Here is a 20,555-nt window from a genome sequence, read left to right as displayed (position 1 = left end):
CAAATATATCTTGGTGGTTGTAATATAACTAATGTAAAGTTGAGCTTTTAGAAGCTTGATAGTAAAATACATTTATGTTGTTTTATAAGTATATGGGTAAGATCGTTTAACGTTTTACTATTTTTATCATATACAACAACAAAAAGTCCGTTAATATAAAATATTGTAAATAGGCTTATCGATATAACCAAAATGACATACATCACGTTAACAGAGTTAAAATTTGAGTTGATACTAAAGATTACAATGCTAAGCAATAAGTGTTTTAAGCTTAAAATATCTAAGAGATTTCTTTTTTTTTAAGGCCGACAAACTGCGGAACATTGTGTAAATTTCAGTTAAAACCATATATATTTTAAGATGTGCTCCGCAGGTCTTTTTTTTTTCATATATGTACTGCGGCCAACGTGCGAGTTTCCCTAAAAAAATGGTCCTGTTTATAAAAGGCTGCAGACCTGTGGCTTAAAAGAATAAAAAAACCCAAAGTAATAATATATAACTAGCATGCTGAATTTAGTTTTCTTTAAGTGCAATGTAACAAAACATTAAATTTTTACTAAATAACAAATTTTCTTTTCTATATATTTTTATTGAACGAAAAAAAAAGCGCTCAAAAATTTTGACCAAAGACCTGGTGTACGAAAAGAACCTTTTGGTTATGGAGTCATACACCAGGATACAGTTTAAGTCCAGGACAAGTATCAGTACTAACAAATAAAAAGGTACTACAAATTACTGCAAATTCGAAGTTGGAGTAACAATTTTTTTTAAATATATTGGGCTTAATAATTATATAGAAAACGAATAATTGTATAAAACAGTTTAGTAGTTCTTTGTTAGGAGAGTAGTAAAATAAAGTCAAATTACGGTCGAATCTCATAAAGTATTGTAGTATTTGTTGTAAACCTGCTAATGTTTAGTTGACTTTTTTTTTAATCTAATTTTTTAAAGTAAACGTGAGTTTTGAGATATTTTGAAACATGTTTATGAGTTAAAGTAGCTTTATTAGTTTGACAGTTAATATAGTAAGAAAATTTCAAATATATTTTTGATACATAAAAAAAACACTGCGTTTTTAAAACCAGCAAGAATACAATTAGGTTGAAAGTTGTTTGATCAATGTTTTGTACAAAGCGTGTTTTTATCTATTTAAGTTTACCAACTAAGATTTGTAGTCAGATAAGTCCTTTTTATTTTTTGTAAACATGTATTTCATTTTAAAACATTCATACAACTACAGAATTCTTATATTCTCCAAAAAATAAGTTTTAAGTAATGCTGCAGTAAACACATGACCTGCAAAGCTGTAAACAAAATTTGTTTGCTTTTTAAACTTATTTGCTCAACTACACATTCATGTTTACATAAGTTTTGTTTTACGTGGGTTGATTTTGTGTTTTAAAGCAGTTGAATTGAAGTTTTTATCTTAAGTTTTTGAAAGTGTTTAACTGAATAATTCCTTTTTTAAGTAATTTTCAAATGAGTATTTGTTAATCAAAAAACTAATTGCTTTGTTTACTTAACTTATTTACAATGCAGTGCAGACATATATTTTTACTATTTTATACAATATCAAAATTTTAGTTTAGTTTTTTGATTAGAAAGTTTAAAATTTTTTACAATAATATGGCTACAAACTTTGCTGAGAACTGTATTTTAGATAACATGAACCCTACTAAAGACGATGTAAATCAAAAACTAGAAGATAAGCGGTATCTTTCAAAATTGAAACGTTAGTTTAAAAACTTAGAAACATTCTGTAATTTTCAAAACTTCAGTTTGAATTAGTAAAAATGTTACTACTTTTTAAACACCTTAACCGTATAAAACTGTTTTCAGAAGAAAAAATTCACCGAGAGCATAAAGCAAACAAAACAAGAAAAGATTATTTTATCATTAAGGTATCACATTGTTTTGGCAGTTTATTCTGAAAAAGAGAGAATGACAACTTTTCAAAAATAAAAACAAAGGTTTTACTTTTCTAAAGTTTGTCTTTTAAACAAAGTTTATTATCTGTAATACTTTAGTCTCAGTTATCAAACACAATTCATTAGGCTTAGTTTTTTTCTTTTATTTTATTGAAACATCTTTAGAATTATTTAGTTATTTTTGAAATTTTTTTTTTGACAATGAATACCTTATTAATCTTATTCTTTAAATACCTGTTTTACTTTTTATTTAATTATTTAATACTGTTTAAAACTAATATTGAACTGTAATAAGTTTATGAAGTTTTATTGTAAACAAATGTTATCTTTTTTTTATATTGTTTCAGAATTGTAAAGTTTAAAGAAATTTGAACTTTAGTAAAAAATGTATAATTTTTAAGTTTTAGCTTAAACAAATCTTTTAAACTTTTACTTGGTTTATACTAGAAAATATGTTCAATATCTGAAACAGCTAGAACACCGTGTTATTAGAATATATTAGAAATATAAAAAACTTTATTTGTACAAAATAAATTTTGATAAAGACACATATAATAAGATGCTCAAACATTTACTAAAAATAACAATGAATATGATAAATATCAATACTTACTATTAGAAAAGTTGGGTTAATATAATAATTAAAATGTGATAATTTTATATATTTAAAATTATTTTATCAGTTGTAAGATAAAGCATATCAGAAATTTTATGAGCTTTTCATTATTTTTTTATTCTAATACATGACCGGTTAGACACTAATTCTTTTTATTTATTCATTCATTAGTTTATTAGTTTTATTTAATTGCTTTTTTATAGCTTATATCTTGTTTAGCTTCGTAACATTTAAAGTTTTTTGTACAAAACCAGCGTTAAATTTATTCTTTTAATTTGTGTACTACTGTTTTAAAGCTTAAGTTAAGTTTTTGAATTTTATTTGATAAATCGATATTAATTTGAAAGCATTTTTTTAAGATAGTATTTTTGTTTTTATACAAAAGTCAATAAAATAAAGTGCAAAGATAACGAAACTATCTTTTTTTAAATACACAAATATAATACACTAACAGTTTGATATTAGTTGTAAATTTAAAACAAAAAAATTATAGTTTTTAATTTAAAGTTTTTAAACTGTATTTGTATAATCAAAATAACTTTAGAAGAAATTGCACAATTTATAGTACCGTACCAGTAAACAATTTTTTTAAAGTTGCGAACTTTTATTAAATAATAAAATAGCTAAACATTAACTTTATCCTCTGCCTAAATCAAGTATTAAATTTTGTTTTAGTTTGTTGTTTACTAAATATAGTTCTGTTATTGTTTTTTTTTTAAATTTTGTAAACTTTATAGAGTCTTTATTTGTTGTTTTAAACTAAAATTAATAACAAACATTTAAGAAATTTAAATTAAATTTGTTGTCAACTTTTTTCGTGATATCTTTTAACTAAAATACTAATAAATTACCGAAATTTTAAAACTAAAATCGGACAAAAATAGTTATACTTGGATGATTCAAGGTTCTTTTAGTTGGTAATTTACAATACAAAATATCGAAAATATCGGCCATGAAAAATGTTACATTTATACCTTTGTAACAGTCGCTATTACAATATTAACTATTCTATTACTTTATTCTGAAAATATTTCTTTGCGTTAGTATATAAACTTCTAAGATAAGATCTAAATTTAATTACTGTATAGGTAAGTATTACAACTTATGGTCTTAAATAACTTTTCTTTTCGATAATACGTTATGCAAAGTTTTTCATCATCTATGAATTAAGTAAATAATAATTTAATTTTTGTGATAATAAACTAAGTAAATGTATGTTAAACGACGTTAAATTTTTTATTTAAATGTTGCTCAGCTTAAAAAGTTTCTTCCCTCATATAAAAGTTAATTTTTAACAACATAATTGTAAAAAAGTGTACTAGAAAATAGTTTACTTAAATTTTTATCAAATTTCAAATTGATATAATATTTTTCGTTTGGTCATTGGATTTTATTTTTAACCTTAATGCCTTAATAAAAATCTTAGCTACTTTCTTTAGTCAAAAAATACTATGAAGAATTCAATGTATTAGCTTTGATAAATAAAATTCAAACTATTTTTTTAACAAAATGTTAACAGTAAAGAACATTTAAATAACAAACAAAACAATGTATATACTATATACATTGATAATATATAACAAAAACGGTTCTATATTTAATTATATAATAAATAAATTGTTTTTTTAAAGTTTATAAGTTTAAATGAATTAATTTTTGTTTAAATAAAAACATTAAAATTTCTAATAAAGGTATATGCCTGGATAATTAGAATTACTCAAGTATAAGTTAGCAAATGTATTGTGTCTATACAAAACAGTTCTACTTTATACGGACTTTATTAGTTTTAAATATAACCATACAATTTATAGACTTTTTATACAAAACACAATGATAAAAATTAAACGACACTCTAGGTGAATAAATTTATATATATTAAACTTCAAACTGAACTCAAATATATAAAAAAAAGTTAAAATGTTGTACAACTTCAATTGAAGTGTAAAAACATGATTGTTGTATGCTTTTTGAACAAGTCACAACCTTACTAAAGTTAAAGACAAACGTTCGTCTGAACTTAAATTAAAACATACCTTGATAGAAACATACACACATGCAAACTAAAACAAACAAACAAAACAACGTACAGCGTGCTAAAGTTCCTCAGCACTGATGAGGCGTGGCAAACAGGTTGGGTTGAGGGTAAACTGGCACGAACCCGAACCCGTTGTACATATACAACTGGTTCATAACTGGCTTATTTGGTGGTACAGCACCAGGGCAGGGAGCTACTGGGAAGTTGCTTCCTTCTTTTGGGTTGCACGAACCACAATAAGCGTCCGAGCTGCCAATTGAACTTTTCTTTTTCTGCTTGAAAAACGCGTGGTCGATCAGAAGGTTGCAATTTTTAAATTTGAACTCCACGTTTCCGTACCGAAAATCCCACACCAGTTTTCTGACCGTGATGGAGCCGTTCTTCTGGTGGAAAGTCACAAAGCCGTACGAACGCTCCTTGCTCGATCTTTTTACATCCGGGATGTTGCAGTCTATCACTTTACCGTGCCGGCTGAAGAACTCTTTTAGCTCGCTGGCGGTCGTGCCCTCCGGAAAGCCTTTGACGAACAGCCGGTTTCTGATTTCGTGCGATTTGTTTTCAATGGGCAGCGCAACATGCTTGGATGTGACGCACGAACTGACTGAGTAGCTGTTCTCAAAAACGCACGAGTTCGGATAAACGAGGTTGTTCATTTTTACAAAAAAAAACTGAGTGGACAAAATAAAAAGTTTTGCTGTTGTAAGTTTTATTTAGTTAAAATTGTGTTTCTAAAAGCAGAATATTTTAGAATAGAAGAAAACTTTTTGTTTAAGCTAGATTTATATGATCAAAATAAAAACTCTATACCAAGAAATATTTTACACACAAAACTTTAGAAACAAATATTTTATAATTCAATTTTTTTAAGTAGTAAGAATTACTTGTACTTTAACTCAAACAAATTAGAAAATAATTATGTATTTAATATTTTTAATCAACATTTATTACTATGAGTCTACTTGACTATTTCTCAAAATCTTAATGTAATAACTTAAAACATATTGTTACAACTTGTAGGAATACTGTAACTACTGTTAGTTTTGAAATACATTTTAAAAATCTATAATATTTCTATCTACTTTGTGTTGTCTTTCTTTATTTTATGCAGAACTTTGGTTACACACTAAGAACTTTTGACAAAAATTTTAACAAAGAAAATTCAGCTACTTTTTATTTAGTAAACTAGTTTTTCTTTTTCATTTTTAGAAAAAAGTGATTAACGGCAATTTTACATGTAAGTAAAAGATACTTTATTTTGCTCTGTGTTTCTATTAACGAAGAATGGTTTTCTCTGTACAGCCTAATAATTAAAAGTGATTTTAATCAAGACTATTTCAAATTTTATTTATATTTTAACAAGTTTAAACTATAATTGTTTTTGAAGTCAAATTACTTTATATTTTATATTAATAAAACATACAATTTGTTAGTACTATAAATAAGTATTAGATTAAATACATTTAAATTTATAATAAAACTTCAAATTTTTTCAATATTATACAAAACATATATATAAAATATTTTCAATACTATAAATGCAGTTTTTAATTTCATTGATTTTTAAATCATCAACTGTAAATAGAAATAAATTTATTTAGTTTTTATATAATACTTTGCTAATACGGAGTTAATTTAAATAATTATAATTTTGTTTTTATTTTTAAATTTAAAAGTATAGAGACTAATTTGAAGATCTTTATAACAAAATGTCTTTTTAAACATCTGCTTTTCATATATTAGATAAATTAACTTCAATTATGTACTGATATTTTTGCATTAAGTAGGTAAAAACGTATTATATTTTATTTGAATACAACTCCAAGTTAATTATCATAAAAGCAAATTACTACTCAACCAAAAATACCATAGTTTGGTATGACGAAAATTGAGTTTAATATTTGGCTCAAAATACAAAACTATCAAATCATTTACTACCAAAATAACTTTTTGGTATTTTACGTAAATAAACTCAAGTTGAACTAATAATTAAAGTTTGATACTTTTTTGTTTCTTTTTATGCTTAATTTAGGTAGTGATATAAAGTACATTTTACTTTTTTAAATAGTAGTTTAATATTAAGAACATTTAAATTTAACATTTGTCAGTTTTTTACAACAATAATAAAATATATAGTTTTATATCGATAATTTAACATCTAAAAGAGAATTAGTATGTTCAATTATTTACAAAATCATAACTTTAGTGAAAATATCTAAACAATGTAAGCTATTATTTATTAACATTTTGCAGCTACACAATTTCTATATAAACACACCTTTACAAATAGATAAAATTTATCTTTACGTAGATTACTAATGAAACATTTTATTTGGGAAACAAATTTTTTAACTTGTAATTTTATTAGTAGAATGTAAATCAGGGTTTCTTTAACTTTTTTTCTAAATTGCTCCCTTCAACAACACTACTCAAAAAAAAGACCATTTAAAACACCTAAGATCTTTTTTTTTTGGTCTTCATCTGCAATTGAAGAATATCTAATGTAATTTTAAAAACTACTAATGAATACACCTAGACCTTTTTTTATCTTTATCTGCAACTCAGAATGTTAGTATATGTTTCGAAATTTTTAAATCGTCCCACCCTCCTTACTAATTATTTCCCCCCAACTTACTAAAATCGCCCACTTTGGGAAACCCTGAGGTAAAGCTGGTAAAAAATAAAGTCTAAATAAGGTAATGTTTAAAATGTGTAAACATGTAAAACCTAAAAGTTTTAGCCAGTGAATCAAAATAGTATAAAGTGCTAAAAGAAAAACTCTATTTATCAGCAGCTTAATAGCATCAAAAGTACTAAGTATTTAAAAGTGTTAGAAAGAATTGTTGCTGACAAAAACCTGTTAAACTTAAAGATTATTAAATGTGAATTAAACAAATTTTAGAAACAACCGTAATTTTAAAATTTTTAATTCAACTGGTTCAGAAGTTTTTAGTCAATATAGTTTAAGATATACTTTTGATATACTGAACACAATAAGTTTAATATATTGTTTGATGTAGACCAGTGGTCTTCAGTCTTTTTGAAAGCTGTGCACAGTTAAACAATTTAGAAAACAAATGTTGCACTGCTTTATTAAATGGTTATATTTAAGTTAAAATGACGTGCTAAGTTATAAATAGCCTTTTGTAATATAACAAGACAAATCAAGCGGCATTAAAAAACCTCATTACTGAACATTCTGTGCACATGAAAAAAATAGCTATTCAAACTAGTGTGCACACCGATCACTGGTCTACAGGATGTTTTTAATATAAATTGCACTTTTCTATGATTCGAAAATGCACTATTTGCAAAAATACTTTTGATGATTATGAAGTTGTTATAATCAGCCTTATCTTTGCCGCTATGTTTCATAAACTTGAATTATTTTATTATCATAATGGTAACAATACTTTTTATTTTAGAACAAAAAAAAATAGTTTTAAATTTAGTTTTAAACTTAGTTTTTAAGACTTTGTTTTAATTGTTTATTTTTAAAAGATATTTTAAGCATGTTTCTATTGCTACTAATTTTGTTTTTGAAATTATAAATAATAGAGTGTGCTATGCTAACCTTTTTAAATACTTTATTTGTTTATTCTTATTAAGTTTATCAAATGTTTACTAACAAAAATCATACAACTTTTAGCTTTTCAAAAAAAAAAAACTTTATGTAACACAGCATACGCTTTTTTATTATAAAAAATCTATTTAAAACTTTTTGTAAAGTAAAATATCTAAAATAACATTTAAAAATAGATTAATGCGCAAACTTGGACTTGTTTGACGCATACTTTATTCATTTCTTTTAAAACGCATATTATATATTCATATATTTGTATATGTATCATAAAAACAGTTTAAAAACATTGTAAATATAAATTTCGGGTAACTATGTATACATATTCCAATACAAATAAGTAGCAAAGTACGTAGCAACAGCATTGAACACAACAATCTCAATTTATATGAATAAAACAAACTTTCACTAAAGCAATATTTTGGAACTAAAATGAAGTTTTAAAGCAAGCCAAGCTTTTATATAACAATTAAATATGTTAAAAAATTTATAAGTTAGATCAAAATAAATAACTTTACAAACAAATAAATAACAGCTTTTTAATGCCACTGCAAAAACTTTAAAAACAAAACAAGCAAAAATTAGTGTTTTTTTTTTTTGCTATGATTCTGGTAACTGCTTGCAACGTAAAATTTAAACTATATATAAATAATTGCTTAAATCACAATAATAACCTATATAAAACTTAAACATATAATATACATAAATGTGCAATTTACAAGGTTGCCAAAGGTTTTAGAGAAATTTCTTCCAGGTTTTCTAAAATACATGTTTTTGGGTCTATTTTTAGTACAAAATTAAGTTTAAGGTATAAACTGTCTTAATTAGTATATAAATTATTGAAAAATAATGTTAAGCTACTTCAAATGCGTTTTTTAACCAAAAATTATCAAATAATTACAAAAGTTTTTATCTATATAACAGATTTTTGTGTCAAATCAAAATTTCATTACTTTACATGTAAAAATTCCAAGTTTTTTAGTGATATATGTTAAAAATTTAAGTGTTTTTTTTTTCAAATTTCAGGTTTTTTGGCAACCCTGAACTTATGGCTTTTGAAAAACACAACAAAAACGGAACACAACAACTCAGTATATTTAGTATCTTTCTTATTAATTTGAATAAGAACCTAGGAAATTAAACAAAAGTCCCATCATCGAAACTCAAACCAACGCGAGCGAGTGGTTGTCGAACTCAGTCTCAAAAACTTTCTCGTCTTGGGGAATTTTCCCGCCATCTTCCTGAGACAGGTCGTCCTGGGGCTTGCTGGAAAAGTAGGGGATTTTTTTGGGGACGACCGAGTACTTGAATGCGGACCACAGAGCGTCCCCGGCTTGCTTCTTAATGTCCTCGTCGTTGAGAAGCTGGGATTAGTTGATTAGTTTGTATAATTTACAAATGTTTTGCATTTTATGGGGTCAGCTGCAGTTGTAAGGTTTTAGAAATATTTTCATTCATAAAATATGATGCAAACGGGGTCAAGTAATAACACAGCAATATACTTATAACATCTAAACCTCTATCACTAGCCATTTTTACCCAAAATTTTTGATCAATTCCCTCAACCTAAACCCGTCTTACTCAAATATTGAAAATAAATATTTTCGATTAAAACTTGAAAAATAGATAAGCAAACTATAAGCGCCTTGGATCTGCAGCTGACGCGTTTCAACTTTTTTAATAAAGACTGATGTGAATTAATGAAAAAAAAAAGAGTTATTCATTCGTTTATTCAGATTTACCTGGGACGTAATGTCGGTGGCAAGGTTGGACGCGCGGTCCACGACTTGCTGGCTGCTGACCACTTCCTCCACAAACCTGCTGCTGAACTCCTTCACCTTTTGATTGGTTTATTAACAGTAATGAATTTAATTCCTTGAAATAAATGATAATAACGAAATATTAGCATAGTCTACTGAATGACAACAAAAAAAGCGCTAAAAAATGTTTGTTCTAGGACCTGGTGCACGAAAAACCTTTCGGTTATCGAATCGCACACCCGGGATACCTTAAAAGTCTTGTATGAAAAATTAAAACATGTATACACCTACTCTATTCGATTCTTCTATTCTTTCATGACAGTAATTATTTTTTTACAGAACTCAGTTGAAGTGTGTTGATTCATTAACACACAGAAACATATGTTGGTATAATAAAGGAAGATTACTGTACAACTTGTTTTATTTATGGTTATTTACTTTTATTTTATTTCAAAAGTAAAAATCAATATTCTCGATTAAATACCAAATGAAAAAACTACAAGTTTACTGATTTATTTTTTAATATTATTTAATCGTTAAAACAAGTTGCAGTTTATTTATTGTATATTTATGATCACACTGATAGAGTTTTTGAAATAGTTTGAGTGTTGTGTTTTTTTTAATGTAAAACTTAAGAATGTAACAAACACGAAACGGAGTGGTAAACTGTTAAAGCAAAAGTTTTGTAGATTTGTAGTATAAAATTTTTTAACAGTTACAAAACATACGGTTAAAATTAACTAAACAAAAAACAAAACCTGATCTTGTTCGAGGACGTTTTGAAACAAGCTTTCGACAATTTTCTGGGTGCTTTCGCAAGCAAATATGCTGTGAAGTTGGCTTTTAACAATTTCTCTCGTGTAATCCGCTTGCAGTATGTCCACCGTTATGTTCTGTTTCCATTTATTAAGCTAGGAGTGTATACTTCAAGAAACAAATTAAAATTATAAACATTATTTCTGATCAAATCCGGATTTTTTAGTAGTTAAAGGACATAACCTTTACAAAAATTGCCAGTGTGGCCATGAGTGTCTAGCCAAAAATTAGCCGACATTTTGAGTTAATACAAACGTTCATTCTTTATTCCTTATTTCTGACAACCCTTCTCTTTACTGATACATCAAAGTTAAAACTTGTTAACATAGGTAGTTTATACTATTAACACCGGTATGCACTCAAAACAGAGTTGATTATAACACCTTAATACGTATTTTATACTATTCTGGCAAATCAACTGTATTGAAATGTTTAAACCGTAGGTATTCATGTTTAACGAACGTTAATTAGTTTCAGAGTATTATAGCTTCTGACTTATTGCTCCTAAATAATGATTTAAAACTTATAAAAAAAGAAAACGCAAAACTATCAACTCACTATATTTATCAGCTTAAGCCGGTTTTGAAATAAAGCTTTTGTTGTGTTTTTAATAAATCTAAAAGAAATATTTTAAAAAACTACTTATGAACTTGAAAAATTATTATCACTAACTTATTTTATGAACTTAAAATAAAACTTACAGTCATAATATATGCGGCTTTTATTTTCTTAAATGATGAAATAAATCAATTTAAAAAACTTCACCAGAATTATTTGTCTACAGTTAATCTCTTTTCTATGAAAACTCTTTAAAACAATATCAAAAAGTTTTTATTTTGAGTACAAAACTTACACTGTTAAATATAGTTGACTTCTTTTTTTCCTAATTGATTGTTCAAAACAAATAAATACACTTCAATAAAAATTAAAAAAATATCAAAAAGTATTTGAAATTTGTAAATTTAAGAAATAAAAGTGTTCTAAGTCAACATCATAGTAAAACATAACCTATGAATAGTTAAAAAATTACTAAGCTTTATAATAAGATGCTAATTAAATTTTGAAGCACAACACTGAAGACTGAAAAAAAATAAATTATAAACTTGACCTTTAGTAATATGCAAAATGTTATTACCTTCAATTTTTCAGCAACAATATTGTAGAAATGTTCACTTTCGACAACGCTTATCAACAAGCTCTTAGTTGCTTCTCTCGTACTTTCTTGTTCAATCACACCTTGAAGTTGATAAAAGTTGTTGAAATTAAATGTAAAACAATGTATAATTGACATAAACAAGTAGTTTTTATACACATAAGATGATTTAATGCAATAAAATGTAATTATAATTAAGAAAATCTGACTAAATACTAGAATTAAATCAAATTATAAGAAACAATTTCATACAAAACATATTTTTTAAAGTACTTAATTTAGAAAAAAAAAAAAAAACTTTAACATACAAAACCATAAATAGTATGCATAAACAATACAAAAACCTAAAACTTTCAAAACAAAAACTTGTGTGCTCTTTTATACATACTTACAGTTAAAAACCAAAAAAAAAAAGACCAACAAAATTTTTCCTTAAAAACCCCAAAAAATATGCAGAAGTAACACCTCAACTTGAAACGTTCGACAGACAAACAACACTAAAAACCTGCTATTTATTTTAACAACAACAAACGTTTCACGAAGCTCTCCGCTCGCTCCTGCACGTCGCCGTCGTTCAGCAGGTCCGTGAGCAGCTTCTTGGTGTGCATGGCGGCGCTCGTCCGCAGCTCGTCGTCGCCGAGCGACTTGGTGGCCACCTGCGACACCGTGTCGGCCACCACCCCCTGCACCTCCTCCTTGAAGAAGTACAGGTAGCAGCCTGTGTGAATTGATGTTGCATATCAAAATGAAATGTATTAATTATGAGTTTTAAAGACAAAAAAAGAAGCCTGATCTGCAAGATAGTAGCCAGTGTGAAATTGTAAGTTAGATGTAAACGTAGCGTGAGAAATGGTGACAGCACAACAAAATATAATAATGTATATTAAAGAGTTAATCATAAAACACAAGTCGCTCAAATAATCAAATACTTTACTAAACAATTCTATGATTATAGTTCTGTTTCTTACCCAATTAAAAGTTGACTTGTCAACTTTTCAAATACGATCAAACTTTACAAACCTGTGCCGGTCACCAGTCCAGTAAATGCGCCGAGCAAAACTTTATTTCTCAACGACTGCTTCCTCAGCAATTTGTGCAGCCTGTGAGCCGTCGACACGTCTATGGGTTGCGGGTGGTGCGGGTGCTTTTTTATCGACAGAAATCGTTTGAAGTGGTCGTTACAATGTTTCTTGGGTAGCGCGGTACACCCGCAAGACTTTATTGGGACGACTGTTCGGTTGATGCAACTTCCCAGTAACCTCCCGAGCATTTTAAACTTGCTTTTTTATCTGTATGAAGTTTTTTTTACTGTTTTTAAATATTTTTTAATTGATTTTTGTTGGGCATTAAAAGTTTTAAAATATTTAAAAAAATTAATAGATTTTTTTAAATTATAAACATTCTAGTAATCAGCATTTTTGTGAGAACGATTTATATACTAATAAAAACATCAACTCTTAAAAGACTATAAAAAAATTATCTATTTCATTTATTAAAATTTGTTAGTATTAAATAGAGATTATTTTTATTAATTTTAAAATAGTGGTTTTGAAACTAGAAAAACCGAATTTTCTAAATTATATAAACAAATAAATTATAAAAACTATTATAAAATACAACTTTTTAGTAAGATAAAAGTATATACAACAAGGGCATATGTAAAAGTACTAAAAATGTTTAAATCAAATAATTTAAGAGGCATAAAAGTACAGCTTATTAATAATATTAAGTTGCAAATATAGTTCTGTTCAGTAATTTTGAATTGCCTAACATGACTGTAAAATAATGTTTTAGATCATTGTTAAATAGATTACATCAATATGTAAAGACTTTAGAAACATTATAAAAATAAATATATAAGATATAAATAGTTGCATAAAAAGTTGGATTGTTTTCTTTTAAACTAAGAAAAACATGTTTATATTATATCATAAGATGTTAAAAACGTAGTTATTAAAATATCTATAGGACTGAATCTTTATTTTTACCAGTAATACTTAAATTCTTACAGACTTTAATTTAAAAAGCTTAATGTATTAAAAATATTAAACAATTATAAAATGTTTAGCTTTTTTAAGAAATAGAGTTTTAAATAGCCTCGAAGTTTTCTATAAGTAAAACTCTCAAAACTTGTTTTCAAATACTTTAGAGCCAAAAGTGTTTTAAATATTAAAACAATTACATAACTTAACTAACTTAAAGATCTTTTACTAAGCAAATTGGTTGTTTTTTTATAAAACTAGAACAATTTATTGACATTCATTACAAGAGTCACTTTAAAAATTAACCTAATAATCAAACTCTAAAAAAAACAAAAATCAAAACAAGGGAGGCAGCTTTTCAGCTTCTTTGACATGCTTCATCACGGTGTGCTTTAAACTTTTCGCAGGAACTTTCGTCTTCCTCATCATCATCTGCCGCATGCCGCTCACCTCCGGCGTCTTCCACAGCTGATGCACGTGGCTCACGTCCGCAGGGTTGAACACCTCGCTCCCGTACCTCTCCTCAAACAAAACCAGGTCACCAACCCCCGGGTCCTCCTCAAACACCCAGTCCCTGTCCGGGTTGCTGGGGTGCAGGTAGGGTATCTGGGTGCCGTAGCTGAGAGCCGGGCGCTCGTCGTCAACAACAACTACGCAGTTGTGGGGCAGGATTTCCAGGATGTAGGGGATGATGTCGTAGATGCCCTTGTTAGTCCTGCTCAGGTTGACCCACTTTAGGTTGGAGAAGAGCCTCAGGTAGGAGAGGCCCTCCGCTGTTATTTTCGTCCCGCTCACGTCCAGGTATTCTATGGACTCACAAATGTGGTTCAGTCTGGCCAGGCAGAAGTCATCAAACTCCTTGCAGTCGCCAACGTTCAAGTACCTGATGTAGGCGAGCTTGTCCAGGAACCTGATGCCTTCGTAGTTCAAGCAGGTGCCCCTGAAGTCAAGGGCGTCCACTTTGTGGGTCCCAAACCTCTTGGTGTCTCTGCGGCTCCTCACCCTGAACTTGTTGAAGTCGTCCACCCAGCGATCGGCGCCAACAAGCTTTATTGCTCCGCCCAGCTTCAGGACAAGTTTGGCAACTCCGAGCTCGTAGGGGCTATCCTGGATGTTGGCCTGGTCTTTGGGTGAAAGAAAACTGGGAGCTTTGTCTTTCACTTCTTCCAGGTAGAGATTGAACTCGTTGATCTTTTTCTGCCGCTTCTCCACCGAGCTCTCCCACAAGTTGTCTATTTGCTCTGGGTCCAGCGCAACCCTGCACAGTCTGCCAACTCCTTTCAACACACTGGAGGTGGACATCAGCTCCGAAAACGTTTTTGTCACTTGGTACTCTTTGATCACTTCAGGGAAGTCCGGTTTTGAGTTGCTGGACTTTTGCAAGCTGTTTTGTTTTGGCTTGACAACCAACTCTTGATTGTGTTCACTTTCTTCTTTGAAGTGGTTTGAATGTAGTTTGCGGCAACTTGCTATCAAATTTTTGGACTGGTTTGCCATTTTTATTGTTAACTGGCAAAACTGTGCTTTTTTTGTCATTAGGTTGTTCAAAATCATACTGGCAAAAGCTCAGTAAAAATCTATTATCAAAATATTTATTATGAAAAGCTTATCATTTATTTAAATTATTAATAAGATTTTTAAGTATACTACTTACAATACTCTAATTGACTTTATATGATAATTTTTTTATGAAGAAAGAAATTTATTATTTGTATATAAAGAAAAACTTATCAGAAAAACTGATGTATAATCAAATTAGATGGAAAGTTAAAAAAAACTAATCCAAAATTAAACATTTATTTCGATTATAAAAGAATAATTTCTAGTAGAAACACATTTATATTAAAATTTTCAAGTAACAATTAGAACAACATGAAATTGTTAGAAACAAATTACTGCTTTTAAGTATTCTTCAAAGATATTTGTGCTTTTAAAGTTGTAAGCTAATTTTTTTTTTGAAGTAAGAATTAAAAAACATGCTAGTTTTCTAAGAAAGTATCTTAAAACAAAAAAGTTAATTACTATTTAAAATTCAGGGTATATTGTAGTACACATGAAACATTTTTAAGCCTCAATATAATGTAATGTTTTAGAATGAAAATAATTATAATTTAGTGGGCAGGTGAAAAAACCCCATAAACCTAATGTATTTTGAAATCAAAACAAGAAAATTCTGTACTCATTTAACATACATTCATTAAAAACTCTAGTACTAAGTATCACTTTCACAATTACAGTGAAGTAATAATTATAAATAAACGTATAACTAAAGAACATTTATCAACGTTGTTAGAAGAGTTTATTAAAAATAAGACAAAACTGTTGTAAACACAAGTCACATTTTAAAGTTATTTTTCACTTCCACACTTCTCCCCTTCCTTGTGCACGTGCTTCTTCTTCTTCTTGATCTTCTTCTTTTTCTGCTTCTCATAAGCGTTGGTGTCCGAATCATCCGAGCTGGAGGTCTCATCGGAAGAACTCTCTCCAATTTGCTTGGGCTTGTGATAGATGCAGCAGCACTTGGAGGACTTTCGGCCCAGCCCCTCATTGTCAACAACGTCAGCCGCCCATGTCAGCCCTCTCCTCGGCATTGTAAGCGTCTGATTGGTTGTTTGAGGCTGTTGGCTTGGTTCTTGACGGTTTTCTTCATCCTGATTGGACGAAACTTGCTCCACAACAGTTCTAGTTGCAGACATATTTAAAATAGTAAGGTACCTGAAATTTTACAATTGAATATTTTAGTCAGTTTTGACTGAAGCATACAATATCTAACATAATTTCTCTTTTAATTTGTCTTATTGAAAACTATTAAACAATAACAGTTTAGAATTTTCTAAAAAATTTAAGCACAGACTCAAGAGAATATTAGATAACTTTAGTCTTTTATTAAGTTATTTTTATTAATACTGTAACTTTCTTAAACACTTAAAAATGATAATTTGTTCTTGGCTAAAAAGGTAAAAATGTTGTAAAAGACAATGGTGTAAAACAAGTATAAAACTATTTAAGCAAAAACAAGTGATACTTAGTTTATAAAAAAAAAGTTTTTGTAGGCCCAAAATTCAAAAATATAAATACTTTAAAGCTTAAATACTTGATAGGGTTGGTACATAAAACTTTGCAACTTTAGAATGAAGTTTTCTCTGAACCCTTAATAATCTGCGCCCAGTTAGGCTTATAAAAAGATGAAACAAAGCAGTTTATTAATAAAAATAGAATTCTTAATAATAAAATAGATTATATGTCAAAAAACCAGCCTAAGATTTAAGTAAATTTCTAACTTAGCCCAAACTTTTATAAAAGTTTGAACTAGCTAGACATAGCCTTAGTAGCCTGAATGTGTAGCAACCCTTTTAAATACAATAAATTTGTTTTTACAAAAACTAATAAGTTGCATATATAAAATCAAGCAAGTTATTCATAAAATAAAAATGTTTTTGATGAAAAATATTTTAAATCTATGAAAGATAACAGAAACTAAACTAAACCAATGAAGATCAAAAAGGTTGCCTCTGTTTGAATTTATGAAAATTAACTATTTTATTTAATCAAAGCTTTAATTCTTTACAACTTTACATGTTTTGTAAAAATATATTATGATTTTGTACTTAAATTTTTTAGTAAATATTTTCTAGACTATGTACCCTTAAGCTCTTACTGCTTAACTTTCTTTTTTTAATTGATCTTTTAAAACAAAAATTGTAATCTTGTATAAAAATTAATAAAATTTATGTTTACATATACATTAATTTTTTTAAATTTTAACTAACATAATAGACAAATTCTTAAGCTTCAATATCGATTTTATTAAGTAAAAACTTAATGTAACAACAGGTTTGCCATTTTTGATGCAAAAAAGCCAGTCTGAGTGACCAAAAACTTGTCTGAGTTTAAGGGTAGGGATTACAGCACATTTTTTAGTCACATTTTAAAATTGACATTTAAACATATGATTCAGATGTATTTTGGCTCCATCAAAATGAATTTGAAAACAAAAAAAAATGCAAAAAAAAGTATGCACCCAAAAAACCACATATTATTTTATTTTTCAACTTGAATAGTAATAAAGTTAGTTATACATATCCTAGACTTGAAATTTATACCTTACAATACATTTTAACTGCTTTTGATGCATCATGACGTCATAATTAGAGAAAGTTCAAGATGGAAGAAATAGGAAGTGGAAACACCCACCTAAACGTGGTTTGCTGAACTTGCATTTAAAATCTATTCTTTATTGTAAAATTAATGGGGAATGGAAAGTTTCTAATGAAAGATATTTTACTTTTCAATAAAAAATCATATCTAATAAGTATTATTAGTAGAACAGGTGTCTTTTAAAGACACTTAAATGATAGTTTTTTGTATATTTATGGGTATTATGTTTACCTAATTATTTCAAACCAATAGTCAATTAGATTTCAGCAACCATGTAACAGTTACTTTATAGTATTTTTTTGAGTATCAACCTTTTTGCAGTAATCAAGTGTTAATACTAAACAATACAGTGCAATATTTGTTTTATTTCAAAATATTTTTTTTTCTTTATATAGTTTTTATTCTGAAATCATTAAATTAATGTTTAATTGTCATACATGACTATCTTGCATCGAATAAATTTTATCTCTTTAACATTTTGTTATTTTACTGTAATGCAAATTGAATAATTGTTTGGCGTTTTTTTTTTTTAAAGCTAGTAAACTATGACATCAAATATCCTGGTAATTATACATACTGCATCACCTTAATTTTAAAGGTATGTATGTATACCTACAAATTTTTATTTTACAATAAAATTTTCAACTAGATTAAACAACCAGCTATGCTTTTAAATTTTTTAAAAAGAACCATTTTTCAGACAAATTTGCATATTTTTTGTGATTATGATGTTGTATTAATCAAAAACTGTTGAAATTTCTTTATATATATGTCTTAAAGTATAAGCTTTCATAAGCTTTCATTTAAAGCATAAATTACAAATCTAGGAAATGTAGAAGTAAGTTCATAACTATTTAATTCAAAAAATTAGAAATGAATAATTTTTAGGGTGCAACATATTTTTTTGCAATTTTTTTTTGTTTTTAAATTATTTTTGATGGAGCCATAAACATCTGAATCATATGTTTAAATGTGTTCAGTAAATACAACTCCATCAAACAAGCCTCCTGCCCTAGTTTCATTCAGCTATCCTGAATTTACTTAAAATGAAAGAAATGTAAATGAATCAAAAACTAAAAAATACCATAATCAAGCTTATATATGTAAATACACTAAAACAACATAACCACCTTAAAGAAATACAATTTCTAAGAATTAAAAAGATTTAAACCCAAAAAAAGCTTGATGTTTAAGAAAAAAGTATCTAAATTTTTGCAAAAAAAAATCAAACAAACTTCAGTTTTTCATTAAAATTAAAACTACTCTGAGTCACTTTGAAGTTTTCAATAAAGTACATAACAGTCTGAGTTGTCCTAAATGTGTGGCAACCTTAGTAACAAGAATTTATATTGAAGCAACATATAACAAGAAAACTATTTAACAACTTTATCACATGACATTTTCTTATACATAAGTTTACATAACAAAGACAGGTAGTTGTTTAAAATGTTTACTTAAAAAGATTGTTTTGCATTTGAAAATATATTTTTAAGATTTTTTGGAATTTAAAACACCAAGTAGAAGGTAAAATTAATAAATAAGAATAACTACTTTAAGTAAACTACGTCACTATGAGCATTATAATATCATCAAGTTTTTATTTTATGTGTTATTTACTCATGGTTGCCACTGGTTTTTTTTTAATTTTTAGAGGTTTTCCAAATATCTTCCAGGTTTTTAAAAGTACACAATTTTGGGTCTATTTAAGCTAATTTCTATTCAAGAAACTGTGTTAAATAGTTTAAAAACATAGAAAAGATACTGTAAAGTTACTTTTAAAATGTTTTTTATTAAAAAATTTTTTGATGATGACAAAAAAATCTTATTTATATGATAGATTTTTTGTTTCAAATCAAAATTTTACTACTGAAAATGTTAAAATTATTAAAAATTCCAGGTTTTTCCAGATTTATTTCAAAATTTCTCAAATTCCAGGTTTTTCCAGGTAATTTTTGCCTAAATTGGCGAAATCCAGGTTTTTCCAGGTAAAGTGGCAACCCTGTGTACTCTTAAACTTTGTTTAGAATTCTTCTTATTTTAAATGTTCATCAACTATTAGCTATACCAAATTTTAAAACAAACAAATACAAACATCTTTTAAAATTAGTTGTTTAGTACTGTTATTTAGTAAGGAAGGACTTATATGCTGTAAGTATCATTTTTGATTAAATCAGGGTTGCCAATCTTTGAGTCAAAATTTCTTTCCTGATTGACCAAAAACTTCCCTGAATTTTTTTCTAATTAAAAAAAAATTCTAAAGCTATCCAAGAAGCTGTAGCTGTTAAAGATTATTAATGAACTAGCTGCAAGGCTAAAATATTTCTATATAAGCACTAAAAAACAAATAAAATTAATTTTTTTGAACAAAATACTGAAACTGGATTAAATAAATCTCATTCTAGATCTTAAATAAAAATTCCTGGAGATTTTTTAAAAATCTTAAAACTTCACTGAAATTTTTAGAAAAATTCAAAACTGCCCTAACTTTTAGAAAAAATCCTGAGTTTCCTTGAGTCTCCTTGAGATTTGA

At 27.5% G+C, this 20,555-nt stretch overlaps 3 protein-coding genes across 3 annotated transcripts; all 3 read right to left on the bottom strand.

Moving 5' to 3' along the window:
* Positions 1-8,517: 8,517 nt before the first annotated feature.
* On the bottom strand, positions 8,518-13,168 carry LOC145834803 (uncharacterized). The gene is made up of 6 exons (XM_082942314.1): positions 12,906-13,168; positions 12,418-12,603; positions 11,868-11,968; positions 10,675-10,809; positions 9,899-9,994; positions 8,518-9,520 (listed from the first exon to the last, which is right to left on the bottom strand). Exons 1-6 carry the CDS (start codon positions 13,153-13,155, stop codon positions 9,320-9,322), a joined length of 969 nt encoding a protein of 322 aa, XP_082798440.1. The 5' UTR covers positions 13,156-13,168; the 3' UTR covers positions 8,518-9,319.
* Positions 13,169-13,860: 692 nt separating this feature from the next.
* Positions 13,861-15,439, bottom strand: LOC145834504 (uncharacterized). Its single transcript, XM_082941949.1, has one exon. It carries the CDS (start codon positions 15,419-15,421, stop codon positions 14,204-14,206), a length of 1,218 nt encoding a protein of 405 aa, XP_082798075.1. The 5' UTR covers positions 15,422-15,439; the 3' UTR covers positions 13,861-14,203.
* Positions 15,440-15,797: 358 nt separating this feature from the next.
* LOC145834383 (uncharacterized) lies at positions 15,798-16,578 on the bottom strand. The gene has a single exon (XM_082941800.1). The coding sequence runs from the start codon at positions 16,561-16,563 to the stop codon at positions 16,216-16,218; it is 348 nt and encodes a 115-aa protein (XP_082797926.1). The 5' UTR covers positions 16,564-16,578; the 3' UTR covers positions 15,798-16,215.
* Between the last annotated feature and the right edge of the window lie 3,977 nt (positions 16,579-20,555).

The sequence above is a fragment of the Thalia democratica genome, chromosome 4, assembly GCF_965202585.1.
Source record: "Thalia democratica chromosome 4, ktThaDemo2.hap1.1, whole genome shotgun sequence".
Lineage (NCBI taxonomy): Eukaryota > Metazoa > Chordata > Thaliacea > Salpida > Salpidae > Thalia > Thalia democratica.
This window is presented reverse-complemented; position numbering and strand designations above follow the sequence as displayed.

Excerpts from the sequence above, each read along its gene's own strand:
- LOC145834803 (XM_082942314.1), bottom strand. The coding sequence starts at position 13,155 with ATGCTCGGGAGGTTACTGGGAAGTTGCATCAACCGAACAGTCGTCCCA. Across the intron at positions 12,604-12,905 it reads TGGACTGGTGACCGGCACAG|GCTGCTACCTGTACTTCTTC; the intron begins GTTTGTAAAGTT and ends CAATTCACACAG. Across the intron at positions 11,969-12,417 it reads AGCGGAGAGCTTCGTGAAAC|GTGTGATTGAACAAGAAAGT; the intron begins GTTTGTTGTTGT and ends ATCAACTTCAAG.
- LOC145834504 (XM_082941949.1), bottom strand. The coding sequence starts at position 15,421 with ATGATTTTGAACAACCTAATGACAAAAAAAGCACAGTTTTGCCAGTTA.
- LOC145834383 (XM_082941800.1), bottom strand. The coding sequence starts at position 16,563 with ATGTCTGCAACTAGAACTGTTGTGGAGCAAGTTTCGTCCAATCAGGAT.